Source organism: Staurois parvus, unplaced genomic scaffold (assembly GCF_062004578.1).
Source record: "Staurois parvus isolate SC_StPar_1 unplaced genomic scaffold, SC_StPar_1.0 ptg000012l, whole genome shotgun sequence".
Lineage (NCBI taxonomy): Eukaryota > Metazoa > Chordata > Amphibia > Anura > Ranidae > Staurois > Staurois parvus.
In genome coordinates this window covers 6,507,008-6,527,781 of record NW_028317808.1, presented here as the reverse complement: position 1 = coordinate 6,527,781, position 20,774 = coordinate 6,507,008, and the positions used below count along the sequence as shown (strand labels likewise).

The 20,774-nt window shown below is 40.3% G+C and overlaps 1 protein-coding gene across 1 annotated transcript in view; it reads left to right on the top strand.

The window, feature by feature from the left end:
* The window catches only part of SVEP1 (sushi, von Willebrand factor type A, EGF and pentraxin domain containing 1), a 476,820-nt gene that overhangs the window by 273,854 nt on the left and 182,192 nt on the right, over window positions 1–20,774 (top strand). Inside the window, exons 17-19 of the mRNA XM_089674706.1 lie at window positions 2,861–3,022; window positions 8,251–8,412; window positions 9,669–9,830. Coding sequence (XP_089530832.1) covers window positions 2,861–3,022; window positions 8,251–8,412; window positions 9,669–9,830 — 486 coding nt within the window. The remainder of the gene's footprint in view (window positions 1–2,860; window positions 3,023–8,250; window positions 8,413–9,668; window positions 9,831–20,774) is intronic.

Genomic DNA, 20,774 nt, shown 5'->3' with positions numbered 1-20,774 from the left:
AAGTTTGTACCCTTCTCCCCTCCTTTTTTCTTATGGGATGCCATTGCTCTTGGGCTCAGAAGTTATTCTTGTATTTATTCTTCCAGCCAATGGGGACATAGCTGTTTTTAGAGGGGTTGAGTGTAGCACCCTCTTGTGTGCTATTAGAATAGTGTAGTGTATTGCAGGTAAAATCATTGTGTATAACTTATGGTACCTGTGTGAGTCTGTGATTGAGGTCAGGTTATTGCAGGTCAGCTGGATAACTTAACAGGTTGTGGCTTTATCGCCTCCTCCTAACTCTGGGGGACCATGGAATCTTCCTGAAGTCGGTAAGCAGGAAGGGGTGGAGACCTAATCTGCATGTTTATGAGAGTCTGGCCAATCCCAGATTTAGAGGCGCTGGTAGAGTGTTGGACTGGTCTGTAAATATGGGGGAGTCAGGCTGACAGAGGAGTTGCACAAAAGTGCTGAGGAAACTGTCGGTGCCTGGGAGGGGTTCTCTAGGTTTGAGGCGGGCTTGGCCTCCAGGCTGGGCTAGGGCGAACTCAGAAGGATACGTTCAGAAGTGCAGCAAGAATGTGATTGAGACCTGGAGCAGTGGGAGCAAGAGCCCAGAGTGAGTACCTCAGCACACCCTGGGATCCACAAGGGGAAAGACTGCCACATGTAGCAAGCTTTCAAAGGACAGCGCTGGGCTCAATCCTTTATTCTTGTCCCAGGAGATCTTCAGAGCAGCCAGGGGAGCTGGTAGTGTCTACAGTCTGTGGAGCTGGGAGCATTTCCACAGGGGGAGAGGAGACATCTCTGCATGTAGTTACAAGAAGCTAAGCTGATTTTTGAGGGGCTGCTAGTTCCTCGCCCATAAAGAGCTGTTACTACTGATCCACAAAGACTGATGGCTATCAAAGAAAAGAACAGTCCAGGATCTGTTTTTGTACTTAGGAAGAAAGTTCTCCCCCTTCATTAATTCAAGCCAAACTGGACATCCGATAATTCCTTTTTCTGTATCCAAGTTATTTCCCCTAATAAAATAACAAAACCAAGCTTACAGACTGGTTACTGTTTTCTGAATGCAAATCTGTGTGAAAGATTCCTGTTGCCTGGCGGTGCGGAGCTTAGGGGAACCCACAACACAGTGGCCCTCATGAGGGTAGCGATATATATATATATATATATATATATAAACACTGTGTAACATTTATATTTATGTAGGACTGATTATTTTCGGTATTCACCTCCTTCTCAAAATCCTTGCAGCCTGGATGTCCATTGTTTTGGGCCTATTTACACTGTGCGACGACTGGTGTTTTTTCTGGACCTGATCAACACCAGTCACTGCAAGGGCTCACAGAAAACAATTGTTTGCTATATGCCCTGTTCACACCACAATGCAACATAGAAAATTGCAGATATGCTGAATTTTTATGCAGTGCTTGGAATAGAACTATAGGTCACTGCAGCAAATATGCTGCTGTGCAGAGACCATGAATAAAGCGTTCATTTTTCACACTTCAATAAATGTTAAAAAAAAAAATGCTCTGCGCCAGCCTTTCCCACCTGTTGCAATGGACACCAGCCGTGCATTAAAATTGAACATTTAAGAGTGTGACTAGTTTGAACGGCCCTAATAATTTTTAAATATGCTAACTAGAAAGGGATTGAATAGTGAGGTAGGTATGTCCCCAAGAACAAGCGAATGTTAGATCTTACATTATTTGCCTTGATCATGGATTTTCAGGACCTGGCACATTTTATCTTTACATAAAGGGTTTGTCTTTTGAATAAAGATGTAATGCAAAGATCCTGCACACAGCTATAAGCTCTAATGCTTTATTAAATACAAAAAACAGTTCACACAAGACAGTCTGCTAACATATCTTAGCCGCATATAACCCTAATCATAGCTGTGATGAAGGCCATATGTGGCTGAAAAGTGTTAGCAGACTGTCTTTTGTGAACTGTTTTTGTATTTAATAAAGCATTAGAGCGTATAGCTGTGTGCAGGATCTTTGCATTAGTTTTCAGTGAATGAGGGCAGACAGAAGCCACTGCTGTGCAGCAGCATTTCCTTGACTGATACAGATGGCTAAGGTTGAGTGGGTATACATTTTTCTATTTTTATGTTTGAATGTAGCACATGGGGATAAATGGTATTTATTGAGAAAAATGTGGATAGTATGGTTGGCTTGTACCTGTCTCATCTAGAACCTCAGTTTAGCACTCTTGAATTGCATTGTATTGCTCAGCTTAAGGAAGAAGTGTTGATTCTGATACTGACAAGTTACTGGGCATAGGCCTAAGGAAAAATACTTTGGCTCAGAGCAGTACAATCCTCTTGCCCTGGATAGCAGCCTAGAGTGTCAAAGGTAACAGAAGTTCTGACATTTTCCCTTTAAGTTACTCCATTATGCTTTTAATAAACTCTCGTAAAAGTTTAAATTAGGTTCTAATTATAACCTTGCTCCATAATGTGCATGTTCAAGTTTTTCTGTTAAGTGCTGCAAGAGATTACTTTGATAAATAGTAAGAAACATTATGTTCCTTTCCCTTAGAATGTCTTTATCAATGTGAAATACTGAACTCTTGGGTCATATTATAGGATTAAGATAAATCAGCGACAATCATCCTACGGTTACTGTCCTTCATCGTTTGCTATCTCTGGAGGCAACTTAGGGTAGACAGATAGCCATTACTTAGCAATAAAGAGCACCTGTAATAAATCTTAGCACATTTTCCATTGTGATTGGAAAGATCTAGCTAAAGAAAGGCAATTAGGATTTTAGTAGATCTGTATTTGATATCCAACTTGCAGCTCTGTGATTTTTGTATCAATCAATTTTTATGTATCTTGAATTGTTTTGTTTTATTGTTTTCACAGTAAGCTGCCCAAAGGGTACATTTTATTCCCTTGAACATAACATGTGTGAAAGTTGCTGGATTGGCTCATACCAGGATGAAGAGGGCCAAATGGACTGTAAAAGCTGCCCTGTCGGCACTTACACTGAATATCTCCACTCAAAGCGCATATCTGAATGTAAAGGTGTGTAAAATAGAATGTAATTTAATAGTTATTAACTGTGGGCAGAGTCATAACCATAATAGTAACAAGACAGTAAAGTTGATGTTTAATATTATTTTATGTTTTTTTTTTAATTGAAGAATGTAATGCAACCCTTTAAATAGAATATTTAACCTTTTCTCTACCCCATCCCCAGTAGAAATGTCAATGTGTCTGTTTATTTCCAATCTCACCCTCTGCACGCTCCTGGTTGTTTCTCACTTACAGGGAGTCTGTTAAACAATAAATGCATATTATTGGTAATACTGGAAGCAGTACAGACATGAAGGAAGTATTCTCCCAGTGACCATTTGCTCCCTAGGTTTTGTCTACAGTTGATGAGGAGATTAAGGGAAACTGAGTGAGCCTTTTTTATGTTAGCATTGTTGTAGCGTTTTCTGGATTCTGAAGCTGGAAGACAGTATGTGTGTGTCATTAGTACAAAGCAGGCAGTTGACAAAGTAGAAAACGTAATGTCAATGGGATTCTCCACTCCAGAATTTTTCTTAGACAAATACCTAAAGAGAAATAAGAGGCAAATGCAAATTCTTCAAGACTCTTCAATAGGCCTAGCTGTGAATAGTTAAGGTTCAGACATCTGTGCCTAATTTTAAATCTAAGTTAACTAATCTATGTGTTGATTTAGGGCTTTCTTTCTCAAAAAATAGGTGCAGGAACTCAACCATGAGCACCCCCCCAACCAGGGGCAGACTGACAACTCATGGGGCCCCCGGGCAATGGGGGATCATGGGATCCCTGTGTCCTTGCCCAAACTCAAAAAAGCCTATGAAAAAGGTACCAGGGGCATCTCATGGGGCCCCCTACTGACCCTGGGCCCTCGGGCAGTGCCCGAGTTTCCAAATGGTCAGTCCGACCCTGCCCCCAACCCCCCTCCTCCCCTCACACATAAAAGCTCCATAAAATAGTGGGTGTGGTTAAATGTCACTAATAGTGGGACATTAAATGCCAGGAGTGCATAGTTCAGAAGTGTACTGCATACAAAGTGAAGAGTTCAGGGGTGCACTACACACATTGCATATTACAGTCTTCTTCCACGGCTGCTTACCTCTGCATCCCCCATCCACATCTCACTTTCACTCCTCATCAGCTCTGACCTCTGCGTGCAACCCCCCCCCCCCCACTGCCCCCTTCTACTCCCCCCTCCTTAAAAGCACCACCATCTACTGCAACTCTGGAAAATTGGTTGTTGATAGTGATGATACATACAGATGTCTAACAGCAGCAACAGACACTAAATTCAAGGGAACATACCTTAAGCTGGAATCACTCTTGTACATTTGTAAAATTCATTAATACCCATGTTACCACAATGCACATTCACGTGCATTATGAGCATTATGGTCCATATATATTCACTCAGAATGGGACCCATAGTCCTAGAGACACTCAGTAGGTATAAAAGCACCTTCTCTATGGTTGCCAGATGTAAACACTCTATGCCTTGTTGTGCCTAGTGTTACCAAAAAGTAATTCATTTTTTCATGCGAAGAGGCTTGTTAAAAGACCATTTAAGGTGAACCTATAATGTGCATAAAGTGGAGCATACCATAAAGCATATTCCTCCTGGCATTTTCACCTTGACAAGAAAGCTGGGAATCTTGATAGTGAAGAAATATTGGTATGAAGCTGGTATTTGCTCATTGCGGCCCGTGAGATTGGGATATCAGGGCACACTGCAAGGTGTTTGAAGCTACACATTGTAACTGGAGGACACTGTAGGTGCTTGATCATGAACCTTGCTAGTTTACTAGGTTTAAAGTGAGCATAGGTTTACTTTATTGAACCAGTTTTCATTTCATTGTGCGTATGGATAATTAAACTAATTGTGCTAAGTGTCAGTGCATGAAATAAACAGATGAGACTGTGCTGTGCCTTAAATTAAATTGATTGTATTCTAAATTAGTCATACCAGTAGTGACATGATATGAGAAGGTTTAAGCTTTAATGTGGCTGATGTTTTAAAACTTTAAGAATTCCATGTGTGAGCTGGATAAAAATATGCTTTGTATTTTTGGACTGATCAATGAGACACTGGGGATGATCTACTAAACCAGTATAAAAGTTCACTTAGCAATTAAAGTTAAGATGTGTTTTTTTAAATACCCAATTATGTGCAAAAGAATTTGGCTTTACACTTGGATGATTGAAATGAACACAGCTTCACTTTTTTTAACAAGTCAAGTGAATAACTACCTTTCTAAGCAAACATTATCTACCTCTTTAGTAAATAATTTTACTGTATTATAGGTATTAGGGACCAGGTTTTAATTTGCTGTATGATGAGTTTGCAGTGAATCCAGGATGTATGTGGTTAAGGTGAGTATATGTAGAAACCAGACCCACGGGGGTTGATTTACTAAAACTAGAGAGTGCAAAATCTTCCAGGTTTTTTCTTTCAAAGCTTAATTGAACAAGCGCAACTGCACCAGCTCTCTAGTTTCAGTAAATGACCCCCATAATGTCTTGCCTAATTTTTCAACTGTGGTCAGTCGGGTTATAATGGAGAGTAATGGGGCTTGGCTATATGCCAGCCAGGGGGTGACTACAGTTCATAGGACCCCATAACAACCTCCCTACCAGGGGCGGACTGACCATTTGGAAACTCGGGCACTGCCCGAGGGCCATGGGTCAGTAGGGGGCCCCATGAGATGCCCCTGGTACCTTTTTCATAGGCTTTTTTGAGTTTGGGCAAGGACACAGGGGCCCCATGATCCCCTATAGCCCGGGGGCCCCATGAGTTGTCAGTCCGCCCCTGCTCCCTACTGTCATTGATCGTAACATAACATATTTCTAAATCATAGTCATGTAGCAAAAGAACTATCAGCATAGTCAATACATTACTAGGGACTAGTGCTGTAGAAAGAAGTTGTAAATTCTAAGCTTTTCAACCCCTTTCACCACCACAGCAAGCACATTCTGAAAGAGGTGGTGTAGTAGCCAATACAAAGAAAAGAAACAATAGTAATAGTGGCACAGAGCAGTAGTAGTAAGAATGCCCATTGTAGTATTTTATTTTATGACAAAATTGTTAGAATTTCCGTGCATAACTACTCTATAACCTCTATAACCTTAATACAAATGACAAACAGCTGCTAGATTTTAGCTGAGGAGAATCTCTGAGAGTAACCACAAGCTCTGCAATCCTTAAAATTATAGTGATGGATATGTAAAATGCCTCACCACCCCCATAATGGGGCCCATTCCAGGCCCTTTAGTATCCATGTTGGCTGCTATGAAGGGGGTTCCCATGTGTCAGTGAGTGCTGAAGTAGTTTAAGGAATTTTGTTTTATTGTCAACTTTTTCTTTACCTTTGCATTTTATCAGTTTTTTTCTTCCTAGGTAAAAGATAATAGATTGAGGTTTATTGTTTCAAGGTTTATTATTTGGGGAGATGTATTTTTTACTTCTAGTTGCTTTTTTATTATGGGGTGTACCACATATTAGTCCTCCTTATTGCCATAACTACAATTAAATTTAGATGATCCTCTTTGCTTAAAAAAAGAGATGCAGAGGTTCTGCATCCAGTGGTAGTAAGGGGTGAGCAGATTCTGCAGCATAAATTGATGTTTGGGCCACAAATAGAGTAGCAGTACAATACAGCCACATGCAGGTAGTGTGGTGGTTGAAAAAGCATTCCACTTCCTCGTCCTGCCAGATGCAGAGCAGCCAGCTGTCTACAGTTGCTTCTAATGATCCCTGCTATTTTTCTGCTAATCCCTCCATAGCCCCACAAACTGGCTATGGGAGTCGGTGAAATTATTTGATCACACAATCATTGACTTGGAAGATGAACTTGGTCATGTGCATGCATTCCCCTTTGTAGATAGTGAGGACAAGGAATATAACTATACAGGGAGAAGAGGGTTCACGACACAGCAATCAAAGGACACCAGGCAGAGAACAGCATGGGGTATTGATCTTCCAGCAGCTACGGCTTACTGCAAACTGGAGTCCAGCGATGAGGAGGAGGTGGATGATGAAGTGGCAAACCATGGATGCCACTGATCAGAGAGCAGGACCGTTTTCAGGGAGAGGAAGAATACCAACATAGAAGACTTTTTTCCAGGGGCAGGGACAGCTTGCAGAGAAGCTTTCAGAGAACACTCCAATGCCCAGTGTCCTAATGCCAGCTCGGCAAACTGCTGGCTTTGCAACTTGCTCCCATTCCAGTTTGTGGTACTCCCTTCCAAGTTTACTGCCTCTGCTAAATCACAGTGGTAGGTATCCTGTGTGGAACGCACTATATTTGTGTCACTGTACCATGCTGCCAGTGCAAGAGTACACTCAACCACAAGCACAAGGTCTAGTAAGCATGGGGAGGCAGGCCACATATCCTATATGGCTGACTGGGTTAATCTTCTGGTGGCTGGAAAGGATACAGGACTGGCACACCAATAGAGCTGGTGGTACCGCTACCTGTCCTGTCCGATAGTGACAGTACAGTCACTTGTACTCCTTCCTCTTAACTGGCCTCATTATCTATCTCTTTTTTAACCAGCAGTTCCCCTGTAAGTACCCCAGAGCATATGCAAGATCCCAGGCTAAATGCTGCCATGTTGTGTTCGTCCTTGTATACCTTGGAACAGGAGTGATTTTGGAGAATGTGGGTTGTTTTTCTAAAGTGTTTGTGTGAACTAAACTTTTAGAACAGTGCAGTGTGGTACTACAAAAAAAGCTTACAAACTACTCTAGTAAACTGTGGTGCCACTGCCTAATTTGTATGAAGTTGAGATCTTTAGCTTTTTATTTTAAGAGGAAAACTTTCCTATAGTTTTTAGATCTGTTGCTATTATTTTTACTAGTCAATTCAGGTCTATTACAGCTTAATACAAAATCTGTTGTGACAGCCCATACTACCGAAAAAAGTCTTTTTTCAAGTTGAAATTAATCAAATTAGTGTGATGATGTTGTATTTAAGCCAAGATAAATGTAAACATTAAAAAAATTACACATTGATATGCGATGCCAGACTATAGTGTTGTAATGGTCATTTTAGAGTTATCTCTTACATTTTTTAATTCCAGCTGTTAGTCTGGCTCAACACAGCTTTTTTATTTGAATGTAGTCAATAAAATAAAAAGAAAGAACATCACACTAAGCAGCAAAAGGTTTATTTAATCAATAGTTTACTAAGTACAGTTTACGTAAACACATACATTTACTTTTATTTAACATGTACTTTATTTAGCTCAGTGCAAGCCAGGCACTTACTCATCAAATGGTCTGGAGACCTGTGAGTCTTGTCCACATGGCACATACCAGTCAGTGATGGGATCCAAGTTCTGCCTCTCCTGTCCAAAAGGAATGTCAACAGTTAAAAGGGGATCTGTGGATGTCTCGGAGTGTGGAGGTACAATGAGAAATAATGTGTAATAATTCAATAAGACATAAAAACCTTATTCGTACTAAAAAGTACATATACAGTAAATTGTTAATGTAATTCTGTTATCCTAAAAGTTATTCAACATCTTCTTCTGAGTGCTGGTCTTCGAGCACCTTTATTGGCTGGCGGGTGATAGCCTCACTGTGTATGTGCAATAGCTAGTCATCCCAGCACTCAGAGATCAACCCAGCAGTATAAGCTGAGCTGCAAATGCGCAAATCAGTTCACAGCATTGGAGAAAACAGCTTGCTGTTTCTTACAGCGAAACTTCAGTTCTGCTTTAAATCAGCAGCTTTTGTTAAAGAAGAATTCCAGCTATGGATACTTTATATATATTTAGATTGGTTTAGCATGGACCAACTGTGTATGTACCTTATCTGGTCAATCCCACTGGAGTTGGAAATCACTGTAATAGACATGGCTATTCCCGTGATTTCCACTAGCTTCTGGGTCCCATGACGAGTGACTGTCCTGCAGCATTCTGAACACCGGAGATTGGCCACTCAGCACAGATGCCATTCAGAGAATGCTTCACATTTTCTGAATGCATGCAAAGCGTTCTCGGATTGGAGCAGATGGAGAGGTAGGGCAGTGACTTCACACCTGGGCCAATCTACCTATTATAAAATGTCCATAGCAGGAATTCTTCTTTAAAATATTACCTGATGATCCTGCCATGAAGATTCATGTTCTGTCTCTCAGATATGCCATTCCTTGTCACACTGTCACATGCTCCACTGATAAAGACTACAAACAGCCATGTCAACACAAATTTTGTAGGCATGGTCCATGTTATAATTACCTGGGAGCCAGTCTGCAGCCATTATCAGGAAGCATCTGTATAAAGGCTGGTCATAAATAGTACATTAAAAGCATACTTCCTGATACATGATAATTACAATGTACATGTAAGGTAATTTTATCACACATGTTATTGTAAATATTACTTTAGCAAAACAATAGATAAACACATAAATACATGACAGCAAAATATGTATCTAAATATGCAGCATTCTGTTTTCTAATTTGGTGAGTAGATAATCTAGTGTGTTGCCTGTAATTAAATAAAAATTGACTATAATAACAAAATTCCCATTATTGCAATTGCATTTATTTCACGAAATGATTTTTTTCATTTTTGTTATTTATGAAATGTTTTTGAACTCTGCTCACAGTGCGGAGATTTAAGCATTTCATTTTCACATTGTTCATTTATATTTAAGTTCCATGCAACGCTGGTGAATTTTCTCGGACTGGACTGGTGCCATGCTATCCTTGTCCCAGGGACTACTATCAGCCAGAACCAGGGAAATCGTATTGCCTGTCATGTCCGTTTTACGGAACAACAACTATGACTGGTGCCAGGTCGATAACAGACTGTTCAAGTAAGCTGCCTTTTGTACTCATTGAAATTCTGTGTCTGTGTTAGCAGAACTTGTTAGCCTGTTGTGTGATGAACTGAGCTATACAGGTAGCATATCTTGCTAAAAGCATAATTAGTGCTTTGAGTAAGTTATAGGATTCTTTTCTTGCTGTGCCTGTCCTGATAAACATGTTTCTCGTTATTAAAAAATGCTACATATACTCATATTTGTTACACCCTGCACACAATGATGTGAACACTGCTTTTATATGTTACGTGCTGCATTTTTGCTATATTTCAAACTAATTAAAATGCACAAGACTCACAGGAGCAAAAAGCCGGAAGAACAAATAGTACTGTGTGCATATTTGAATTCTATTTGTAATTGTGAATTGTAGATGTTTGACTTTCATAAAGTGCAGTTTATTAATATATCCATAAGTTATTGCTTGCTGAAATGTGTCATTGACTGTACGAACTTCTTTACAGGTGAACTCCAAGCAGATACAAAAGTCACAAATTAATTCAGCCCTGTGTTCCTTAATACATCAACAAATGTGTTTTTTAATGGTATCAAAGTCTTGCAGTTACTGTATGACAGACCATAGACTAGGAAAAAAGAGAGACAGCACAAGCAGATCATTTGTACTTCAGTGCCATGAAGAATTAAAGTGGAATTCCACGCAAACCAAGACTAGCCTTAAAACTGTTCACTTCCCCCTGACTAAGCTGTGTAAGAAAGATCGGTATACTTACCTATTTTCAGGCCACTCTGGTCTAGTCACAGGATCCTGCTTCCATATGCCAGCCAGCGCAGCTGCAGGGGAGAGTTGGAAGCACCAGCAAAGGATGGGCCATAGTCTGTGTTGTGTGGCACAGCTCTGTAATTCTCAAGACTAGAGTGGTAGAAATACACATCTTTTGGCAGCTCCCCTATACAGCTTGTATTTCATCTGTGTATTTAGCTGTATGCTTAGAGTTCAGCTATAATCGCTGGAAATGTGACTGCCTAAAATCGAAATCCGTTTGTTTGCTATAAATGTAAGTAGGTTACTTTTTGCGCAGCTTTACTTGTATGTGCTAAGTAATATATTTTTAAATCTACAATAGATTAATCACAATCGGATGAAGGTCGGTTGACAAATGGAACCTCCTGGTTTGTAAACAGCTCTCTCTGTGTTTACTCCAGTGATAAATGATGTTAAATGCATTAATGTGGCCCATGCGGATTTCTCAGGAGCAATAAATAACAATGACGTCTGCTTTATGAATTTGTACACTGCTTCCTGGTTGATGCAGTTGCCTATGAATAATAGTGCAGAATGTTAAAGCAAAACATACAAACAGAAATGAAACTCAAAACAAATCCACATATGCATTCCTACTCAATATAGGTCATGTTGAGAGGGATTTATTCTGAAGAATTTTCAATTCTATAGTGCAAAACTCATAAAGGACAGAAAATGTTGAGGAGAATGAAATGCCTAAAAACTCAATTTAACTGTTGTGGAGTGTTGCCCCAGATCACCCGTTTAAAGTAAAATGCCGCACAAATATAAAAACAAAGCTTAATTCAATAATGTAGTATCAATTAAAGTCAAATCGTAATTTAACACGCAATTTTATAGCTGATTCTATCTCAATATCAACTTCCTGCATTTTGAACATACATGGAGGTGAGTTGGCGTAAGATGAACGTTCCCTATTAAGTCCACAAAACAGCGGAAACACTCTGATGTGTCCAATAGGAATTGTTCAGGGGAACCAAACAGTTGTCACTTCAAGGTAAGCCTTCTTGGTAGAGAGAAAGTGATTTCCCCAGATACATGCAAAGAGAAGTGGAGAAAGGCACCACTGAGTACAGACTGTAAAGGGATTTATTAAAAATAAATATAAATTTCACATGCAATAGGTAAAATACAGGCACATCTGGCATCTTAGTCACTGGGATGGACTGGCACTTGGCTGCGGGTGGAGCTGCCCTTCTTTCCTAGGTGTAGGGCTGGCTGGATAGTGTGACAGGACCAGAACAGGAGCTGTGGCACTTGGTGGAGCACAGCACTCAGTGTGACCGCATCACCGGATGTGATGCAATGACATTTGGGAGCATACTCACCATGAAGGGGGCATGCTTCTTTGTCAAGCTAACAAGATTGGCAGACATGCAGGCTAATATACAATGGGTGCGGTATTCCCTCGCCCTCTTTACAATTGGATAATACAGCTGTGAAAAAGCTAAAGATGATATGCGTGTGCCATCTAGTGGATAAAACTGAGCATACAGATACAATAAAAATCAATTGTAACACAAGGCATTATAAGGAGGCTGGAAGTCTATGATGTGAATAGGAAGGGACCCCAGGGAGGTAAAACAGGAAACAGGGAATGGGAAGAGGATAAAACGAGAAGGGGGGTGGGGGGGGGCACATACACATATATATGTGGCTGTCACTAATATCGTAAAGTAATAAATACTTAGAAAATGTCATAGAAAAACATATCTAAGATACCATAAAAAAAGGCTAATTACCTAGTGCCATAATTTAATATATGTAATATAGATATATATATCCACTCAGTCGTATCCGACCCTTGGCGATTGCATGGACCGTCACTCGTAAGCGACTTTTTCCATGAATTCTCTTAGCAATTATTTTACAGGGTAGATTGGCAGGTCTTTCCCCTACCCCTACCATGCAGGAGATCCCACATGGCCAGGGATGATAATTGTATATGTATATATATATATATATATATATATATATATATATATATATATATATATATACAGTTGTGTTCAAAATAATAGCAGTGTGTTGAAAAAAGTGAATAAAGCTCAAAATCCTTCTAGTAGCTTTTATTTCCATACACACAAATGCATTGGGAACACTACACATTCTATTCCAAATCAAAACATGAAGAAAAATATATCAAATTTGTTTTGTTCCTCTAAATAAATTGAAGAAAAGTGAATATTAGACTGTTCAAAAAAAATAGCAGTGTTTGTATTCTTCTTTACAAACTCAAACATTCACTATATAAACTGAAAAATGCCTGAAGATTTTGCTTTCCTTTGAATCACTTAATTAATATTCAGTTGTATAAGTACTGTTTCTGAGAACTGCTGTACATCTGTGTTGCATGGAGTCAACCAACTTCTGGCACCTGTGAACAGGTATTCCAGCCCAGGATGATTGGACTACATTCCACAGTTCTTCTCTATTTCTTGGTTTTGCCTCAGAAACTGCATTTTTGATGTCACCTCACAAGTTTTCTATTGGATTAAGATCCGGAGATTTGGCTGGCCACTCCATAACGTCAATCTTGTTGGTCTGGAACCAAGATGTTGCACGTTTACTGGTGTGTTTGGGGTCATTGTCTTGTTGGAACACCCATTTCAAGGGCATTTCCTCTTCAGCATAAGGCAGCATGACCTCTTCAAGTATTCTGATGTATTCAAACTGATCCATGATCCCTGGTATGCAATAAATAGGCCCAACACCGTAGTATGAGAACCATCCCCATATCATGATGCTTGCGCAGCCATGCTTCACTGTCTTCACAGTGTACTGTGGCTTGAATTCAGTGTTTGGGGGTCGCCTGACAAACTGTCTCTGGCCACTAGACCCAAAAAGAACAATCTTACTTTCATCAGTCCACAACATGTTGCGCCATTTCTCTTTAGGCCAGTCAATGTGCTCTTTGGCAAATTGTAACCTCTTCAGCACGTCTTTTTTTCAACAGTGGGACTTTGCGGGGGGCTTCTTGCAGATAGCTTGGCTTCACATAGGCGTCTTCTAATTGTAACAGTACTCACAGGTAACTTTAGACCTTCTTTGATCTTCCTGGAGCTGATTGTTGGCTGAGTCCTTGCCATTTTGGCTATTCTTCTATTCTTTTTCGCTTTCTTCCACGTCTTTCAGGTTTTGGTTGCCATTTTAAAGCATTTGCAATTATTTTAGCTGAGCAGCCTATCATTTTCTCCACTTCTTTATATGTTTTCCCCTCTCCAATAAACTTTTTAATCAAGGTACGCTGTTCTTCTGAACAATGTCTGGAACGACCCATTTTCCTCAGAATTTCAGAGAGAAATGCACTGTAACCAGCATGTACAACATTTGCTGCCTTCCTTCCTTAAATAAGGGCAATAATTGCCACCTGTTTTTCAAAGAATGAATGACCTCACTAACAGAACCCCACACTGCTATTATTTTAAACATGCCCCTTTCAATTAGTGATTCAATACACAGAATCAGCAGCATGCATGTCATGACTGTTGGGTCTGTTGGATTTCTTTTACTCTACTACACCTGCTAGTAAATTATCTGCCATGTAGAAATATCATTTCTACCAAAAACAGTGATTGATCAGGTTAGTGATGTCTGACTGCTATTATTTTGAACACAACTGTATAAATATATATATATATATGGAGAATATATAGGAAATAATGATATACGAATGGTAAAATCTATAATGTGTTATATTAGGTCACTGTACCCCAAAAAAGAGCTCTAGGGCAATTGCACTCTACCAGCTCTTTAAAAAGATGAAAGGGACCACAAAAGATGAAAAAAAAGAAAAATTAGGGCATAAAAAGAAAAAATGGGGGGGATTACAAATGACAATGGCTTAGGTTGCGGATAGCACATCACATAGTACAACCAATAAAAGTTCCAATTTCAAATGCAATTTTATGTGTTGTGTGGTATACTTACTTCTATAGCGAGGGTCAGCAACCAGTAGATCATGATCTACCGGTAAATCTTGGCCAAGCGACTGGTAGATCACAGTCACCCCCCATCCTAGACCATCAAATAGACTACAATGCAGAGGACTACTTGTAAATTTGGAACTGTAGTAGGGAGTAAGAGCCGCATAAGCCGATGTCTGCTCTGTAGTGCTGGCTCTTAAGCCCCGTGATGGTTGGTGGGTGTAGCACCTGCCAAGCATGATCCCTTCAAGTGAATGAGGCCACTCTGCAAGTTCCCTGCAACCTTGTGCAGTACAGCAAACAAGGGGTTAAACAGGCAGCAGTATGCTGCTTTCTCACTCTCTGCTTAAACCCCTTGAAGTTACCGGGCACTTGTAGAGCGGCCCCATTTAATTGAATGGGTCTCTATTGACAGGCGGTAGCACCCACCTAAAGCAACAGGTGGTGTAATTCCTGCTGCAGCATGTGTACACCTTTGGTTGCTGCCTCAGCAGCTAAAGGGGTAGGGATTGTGGGCAGTTAAATCGTGATTCAATTGCAGGGTTTTACCACCCCTCAACTTTACATATGGACGAGCTCTAAGGCTACGTTCACACTAGCGTTGTGTGCAGGCGGCAGAGAGGCATTTGGGAAGCGTTTTACCACTTCCCAAACGCCTCTGACAATTCTGCACATTACTGCACATGGTGCTGTTGTAACGGGAGCGTTTGCGTCGCGTCACGGCAAAACGGACACCTCTGGTCGAGTCAGGAGGCGTTGAAGCCTCCTATTCTAGTCTATGGTGCCGCTCCGCAAACGCCCGGCCAGCGTTTGCGGTGCGTTTGCGACGCAGTTGCGGGGCGTTTGCGTAGCGGTAACACCATTCAAATTACATTATAGGCGTTTTTGGGGCATTTTTAACGCTCGGCAAACACCTAGCATCCGCCGCTAAACCGCGCATACGGCGTTTACGGAGCGTTTGCCAAGCGTTAAAAAACGCTCCGCAAACGCCGGAAAAACGCTTGCCAAGCGCTATAGGATGCACCTAAGGGCTGACAAATGCAGCAGGTACTGCTGCTTCTCTGCAAAGTGATCCAAGTATGTTTGACAGGTGGTGATCAGGTGATAGGTTGCCTCCTCGCCACCTGATTTAAACCTATTAATGCCGTGCAGTGCACGCAATTGTGACACGGTAGTAAAACAATTGGTTTAAATCAGCTGTGAGGAGGTGAAACTGGGCCCAGTGATCTTTGACTTCTCCCATTTTGTTCAGATAGATCTCCACCTCTTTAAGGTTGCCTACCCCTGTTCTATAGGGACCACCCACCACCCCAGATAGATATCCACCCAACCAACTATAAAGAATGAAAAAAAATATTATTATCTGTGAATCAGGGGTGAAACTGGTGCATGTATTATAGAACATTCTATATTTCAATCTCCTCATTTAATCCTCCAGGAGATAAAGTGTCAAAAGTTTATATCCAATATGTCTCCCGTTCACAGAGCTTATGGAACCGCTTTGCTTCCGGGAGACATCTGGGTACCTGTTCAACAATGCAGACCTCTAAACCTTCTGTGGATTTCTTATGATACTCGGCAAAATGCTGAGGGATACTGTGTTTATCTTTACCCTCTTCCACTAATCAACGGTGCTAAAAAAGACGCTTTCTTAAAGGGTGAATGGTGCAGCCTATATTTACAAGTTACAGGAGCAAGAGATACAATATATTACACAGTCCAAATAACAATTGTAGAAATCCTCCAATTTTTATGTCTTTCCTTTGGCCCTAAATTCTCCCTTTCCATGTTGGACCAAAGAGCATGTCTTTTTTTTTACATTGGTATATTCCAACCAATGGTATAAGGCAATTACACACTGTGGGTTTATTGGGGATGGACTTGAATTTGCTAGGGGCAACTTTGTTTTTGAGGTTGGGAGCTCACCTATATGTAGCCTGTGTTTTTTTCTGGAGTAAGTGTGGATCCCTCAACAGTATTTTCCAGTGTTTTGCAAAAATTATTTCCATTTTTTTGTACGGTCTATGGAAACTAATAATGGATTTTGTTGACCTGTCAAAAGGTTTTCTATCTCTCTTAGTGGATTTACCATCTAGATAGTAATTATAAGCATCTTGGATAATCTGTTCTGGAAAGCCCTTTTCTAGTAGTTTCTTTTTGAGAATGAAACTTTGTTCTATGAAGTCTGTGGTTTTGGTGCAGTTTTGTCTAAGTTGACAAAACTGCCCTTTAGGAATGTTAGTAGTCCACTTGGGGTAATGACAGCTGTTATAATGTAGCAGCAAAATTTCCTGCTGTGGGTTTATTATAGTTTCTGGCAGGAATTTCCTCATTTTCATCATATATTTTAGCCAATCAGAGCCAATCAGAACTCTTGCCAATTTCACTTCTAAATGCTGTTAATCTTTCCTTGTGTACATGTTATTAAAGGGGAGAGCACAGGGATGATATCATCATTATTCAGTCACAGATCAAGGTAGGTGCTAGAGTGGGTAGTTGCATTGCTTAACTATATCTCCCAACATCTGATCTTGCTGAAGAGGGACACTTGAAAAGTGAAAAAAACATATGCAGCATGCTATGGTGAAAAATGTTCATAAATTAAAAGGGGACATTGTTAAACAAAGTCAACATTGTACACTGTACACAGTCCACAGTCCTTGTACCCACATAAATGAATCAGAAAGAACATTTTTTACATATAAAAAAGAATATAGACCATGAGCTAGCAATTCAAACCCCTACAATAAAGAAGAACCCTATTTAACACTTGTGTCCTACTTGCTGTTTTAAAACCCCACAGAGACAGCTGATGTTTAAAATGGCCCCATTAATCAGGGTCTCTGGCAGCTACCGGGTACAGGATAAAACTGCCAACTCTCAGGGCTCATTTACACTATGGTGAAGAGACGTCAGTTTTTCTGCACGCGTTCTGCAAGGGCACAACAAAATTAATTATTCTCTATGTGTCCTGTTCACACCACAACACTAGTATCATGTGCAGATTTTTTTCTGCACAGAAATCTGCACTCATTGAGCTCACATGAAAACTGATGTAAACTGATGTCTCTGCAAGTGAAATCTGCAGGTCAGTTTCCATCAGTTTTCATGCACATATGGTGTGAATGAGCACTCAGGCCCCATTCACACCTTAGCATTTTGTAGCGTGAATCTTGAAGCTCCAAAATGCTCAGGGAGAAAGAAATCAATATTACTCTATGGAGATGGTTCACATCTCCACTCCAAGTCGCCTGAAGCTCAGAAAATTTTGTGACTTTTGTAGCTCCATTTGGGCAGATTGATGCGTTTTGGCGCGTTTTCATTGCCATAGCAAGACATGGAAATGCACAAATCATGGTTTTCATCTGCTTTAGTGCGTTTTGTTGTACAACCAAGAGAATTTTTTTAGCATGACAAAACATGGCAACAATTAATGTCACTGATTAAATTTTTCTCTATTGGCTAATAGAAAAAGGACAGAACTCAAAAAGCCCAAAAACACCTGAGCAAATTGCGCACAAACATAATGTGCGACAAAACAATGCATAACAATGTGTGACAAAACGTGAAAAAATGCACAAAAGCGCTACACAAAGGTGTGAATAGGACCTCAGTGACAGCTGTTGTCTATCTTTTAGCCTAGGAGCTGAAATAATAAGCTCATGGGTTTCTGATATTGAGAACTTGCAAACCCTGTGCAGGTAGCGTCATGGTTGGATTAGAGCTGAGGACTTGTGCTGCTAGGTGGAAGTGCTAACCACTTAGCCACTATGTCTGCATTTGTGCCACGAATAGTCTACTCCTGTGTACATGTGCAGGAGTTACACCATCCTGAGCTAATCAAGAAAACCAAAGATCCTCAACCCAAAAGAAGGCGTCTTCAAGGGACCTCGCACATGTCACACATGTTTTGCTGGAGGGGAGGTCAGTGTAGTGGACTTTAGATCTGCTTTAATAATGCCTTGACATTGGTGGTCAGCAGGGGTAAGAATGCCCTAATGTTGGTATCACTGGTAAAAAAACAAAAGAAAACAAAAAAAAAACACAACATATGGGGTTTATTTACTAAAGCTAGAGAGTGCAAAAATCAGGCTGACTTCTGCATACGAACCAATCAGCTTCCAGGTTTTATTGCCAAAGCTTAACTGAACAAGCTGAAGTTAGAAGCTGATTGGTTTCTAGGTAGAAGTGAGCCTGATGTTGCACTCTCCAGCTTTAGTAAATAAACCCCATGGTGTCAGAAAAAAAAAACATCCTCTCTCTGCTGTAACTATGCAGATAGCTTATTCAGAAGCCAAATTACTTCCTATATAGTACAAAGCCCTGTAGGAGACATATAGGATTTTTCAAACAGTAGATTTAAGGACATAATTACAGTAGAACACATGACATTAATTTTAGGTAAAAAGATATTTCTATCCACAAGTCCAAGACAAAATGATTATGTTAAAAACTGTCATTTTTTTCTGTATATGTGGTTATTAGGAATTTGTAGGAATTTTTCCCCACGCTAACAAGTAGTTTGTGCTAGGATTAAAGGAAGTGTGGTTATAACCAATATAAATGTAAATCCCAAGTTAAAAAATAAATTGATTTCTCTGCTTGAAATTGCTACTTATTTAGTCAACACTAAATAAAGACATATCTAAAGTAGAACTCCAGGCAAATAGGTATTATATACTGTGTATAAATATATATATATATATATATATATATATATATATATACATACTGTATATATATATATACATACACACTATATTGCCGAAAGTATTGGGACACCCCTCCAAATCATTGGATTCAGGTGTTCCAATCACCTCCATGGCCAGAGGTGTATAAAATCAAGGACCTAGGCATGCAGACTGCTTCTACACACATTTGTGAAAGAATGAGTCGCTCTCAGGAGCTCAGTGAATTTTAGTGTATTACAGTGAAAGGTTGCCACCTGTGCAATAAATCGATCTGTGAAATTTCCTTGCTACTAAATATTCCACAGTCAACTGTTAGTGGTATTATAACAATGTGGAAGCAACTGGGAACAACAGCAGTGCACAAAGCAAGGTCCATAAATACATGGATGAGCAAGACTGGGGTGGAGGAACTTAACTGGCTTGCACAGAGTCCTAACCTCAACCTGATAGAACACCTTTGGGAGGAACTTGAGCTGAGGCTGCGAGCCTTCTCATCTGACATTAGTGCCTGACCTTACAAATGCGCTTCTGGAAGAATGGTCAAACATTCCCATAGACACACCCCTAAACCTTGTGGACAGCCTTCCCAGAAGAGTTGAAGCTGTTATAGCTGCAAAGGGGTGGCCAACTCAATAATGAAACCTCCTGACTAAGACTGGGATGCCAGTAAAGTTCATGTGCGTGTAAAGGCAGGCGTCCCAATGCTTTTGGCAATAGTATATATATTTATATCTTATAGAGCAAGCAGTGACACTAGCATCCAGGGCCTTTATTTTTACTCAAAGTTTCAGTGCTCATTGCTTGCTCTATTGGATATTATGTTTGTTATGTGGTGTACGCTGGCATTGCCTGCTTCTACATATGTGAGCTGGTTCACATAAACTATTTGAAATGAAGTCAGATTTGATCCGCAAACCCTTGCCAGAAAGATATACTTTTTGGTTTAGTTTTGCATCTTCCAATGTCAGTTCCCTGCACACTAGAAAGAGATGAGTGCACTAGAAACTGTAAAACTTATACAAAAGATATTGGTGCCATGGCCTGTCTCTGTAGTGTGACAGGGCTACATGAATTAAAAAACTAGCTGAACAGAATTACACACATTTTGACAGCTACAGATGTACATATATGTACCAATATTTTATTTTGTATATAGCTGATGTATATGACTAGTAAAAGGGTGAGGTGAAAGAATGTTTTACAGATTAGGTCATTGTAGTGAAGGTGTATTGGTGAGAGGAAGGGTAAAGGGTGAAAGCAGGAATAGGTGAGAGCATAGATGTAATGTAGTAAGGGGTGGACTGTGCAGACATGGAGTAGGGGAGTAAGAAGCAGGTCAGTAAAGGCATGTTATGGGAGTTTCGAGAGCATGGTGGTGCAATGGTGGCTGTGCAGGTGTGGTGTTGAGATTGAGAGGGAAGGAATGGATTGTGTGGTAATGGGGGTATTGGCATGGTGGTAAGAGCAAGGGAGAATGCAGGTACAATGGTTGGAGCAGCAAGGGTGGGGGGAAGTGGTATGCAGATGTGGTGTGGAGGTGTTCACAGTTGTAAGAGAGGAG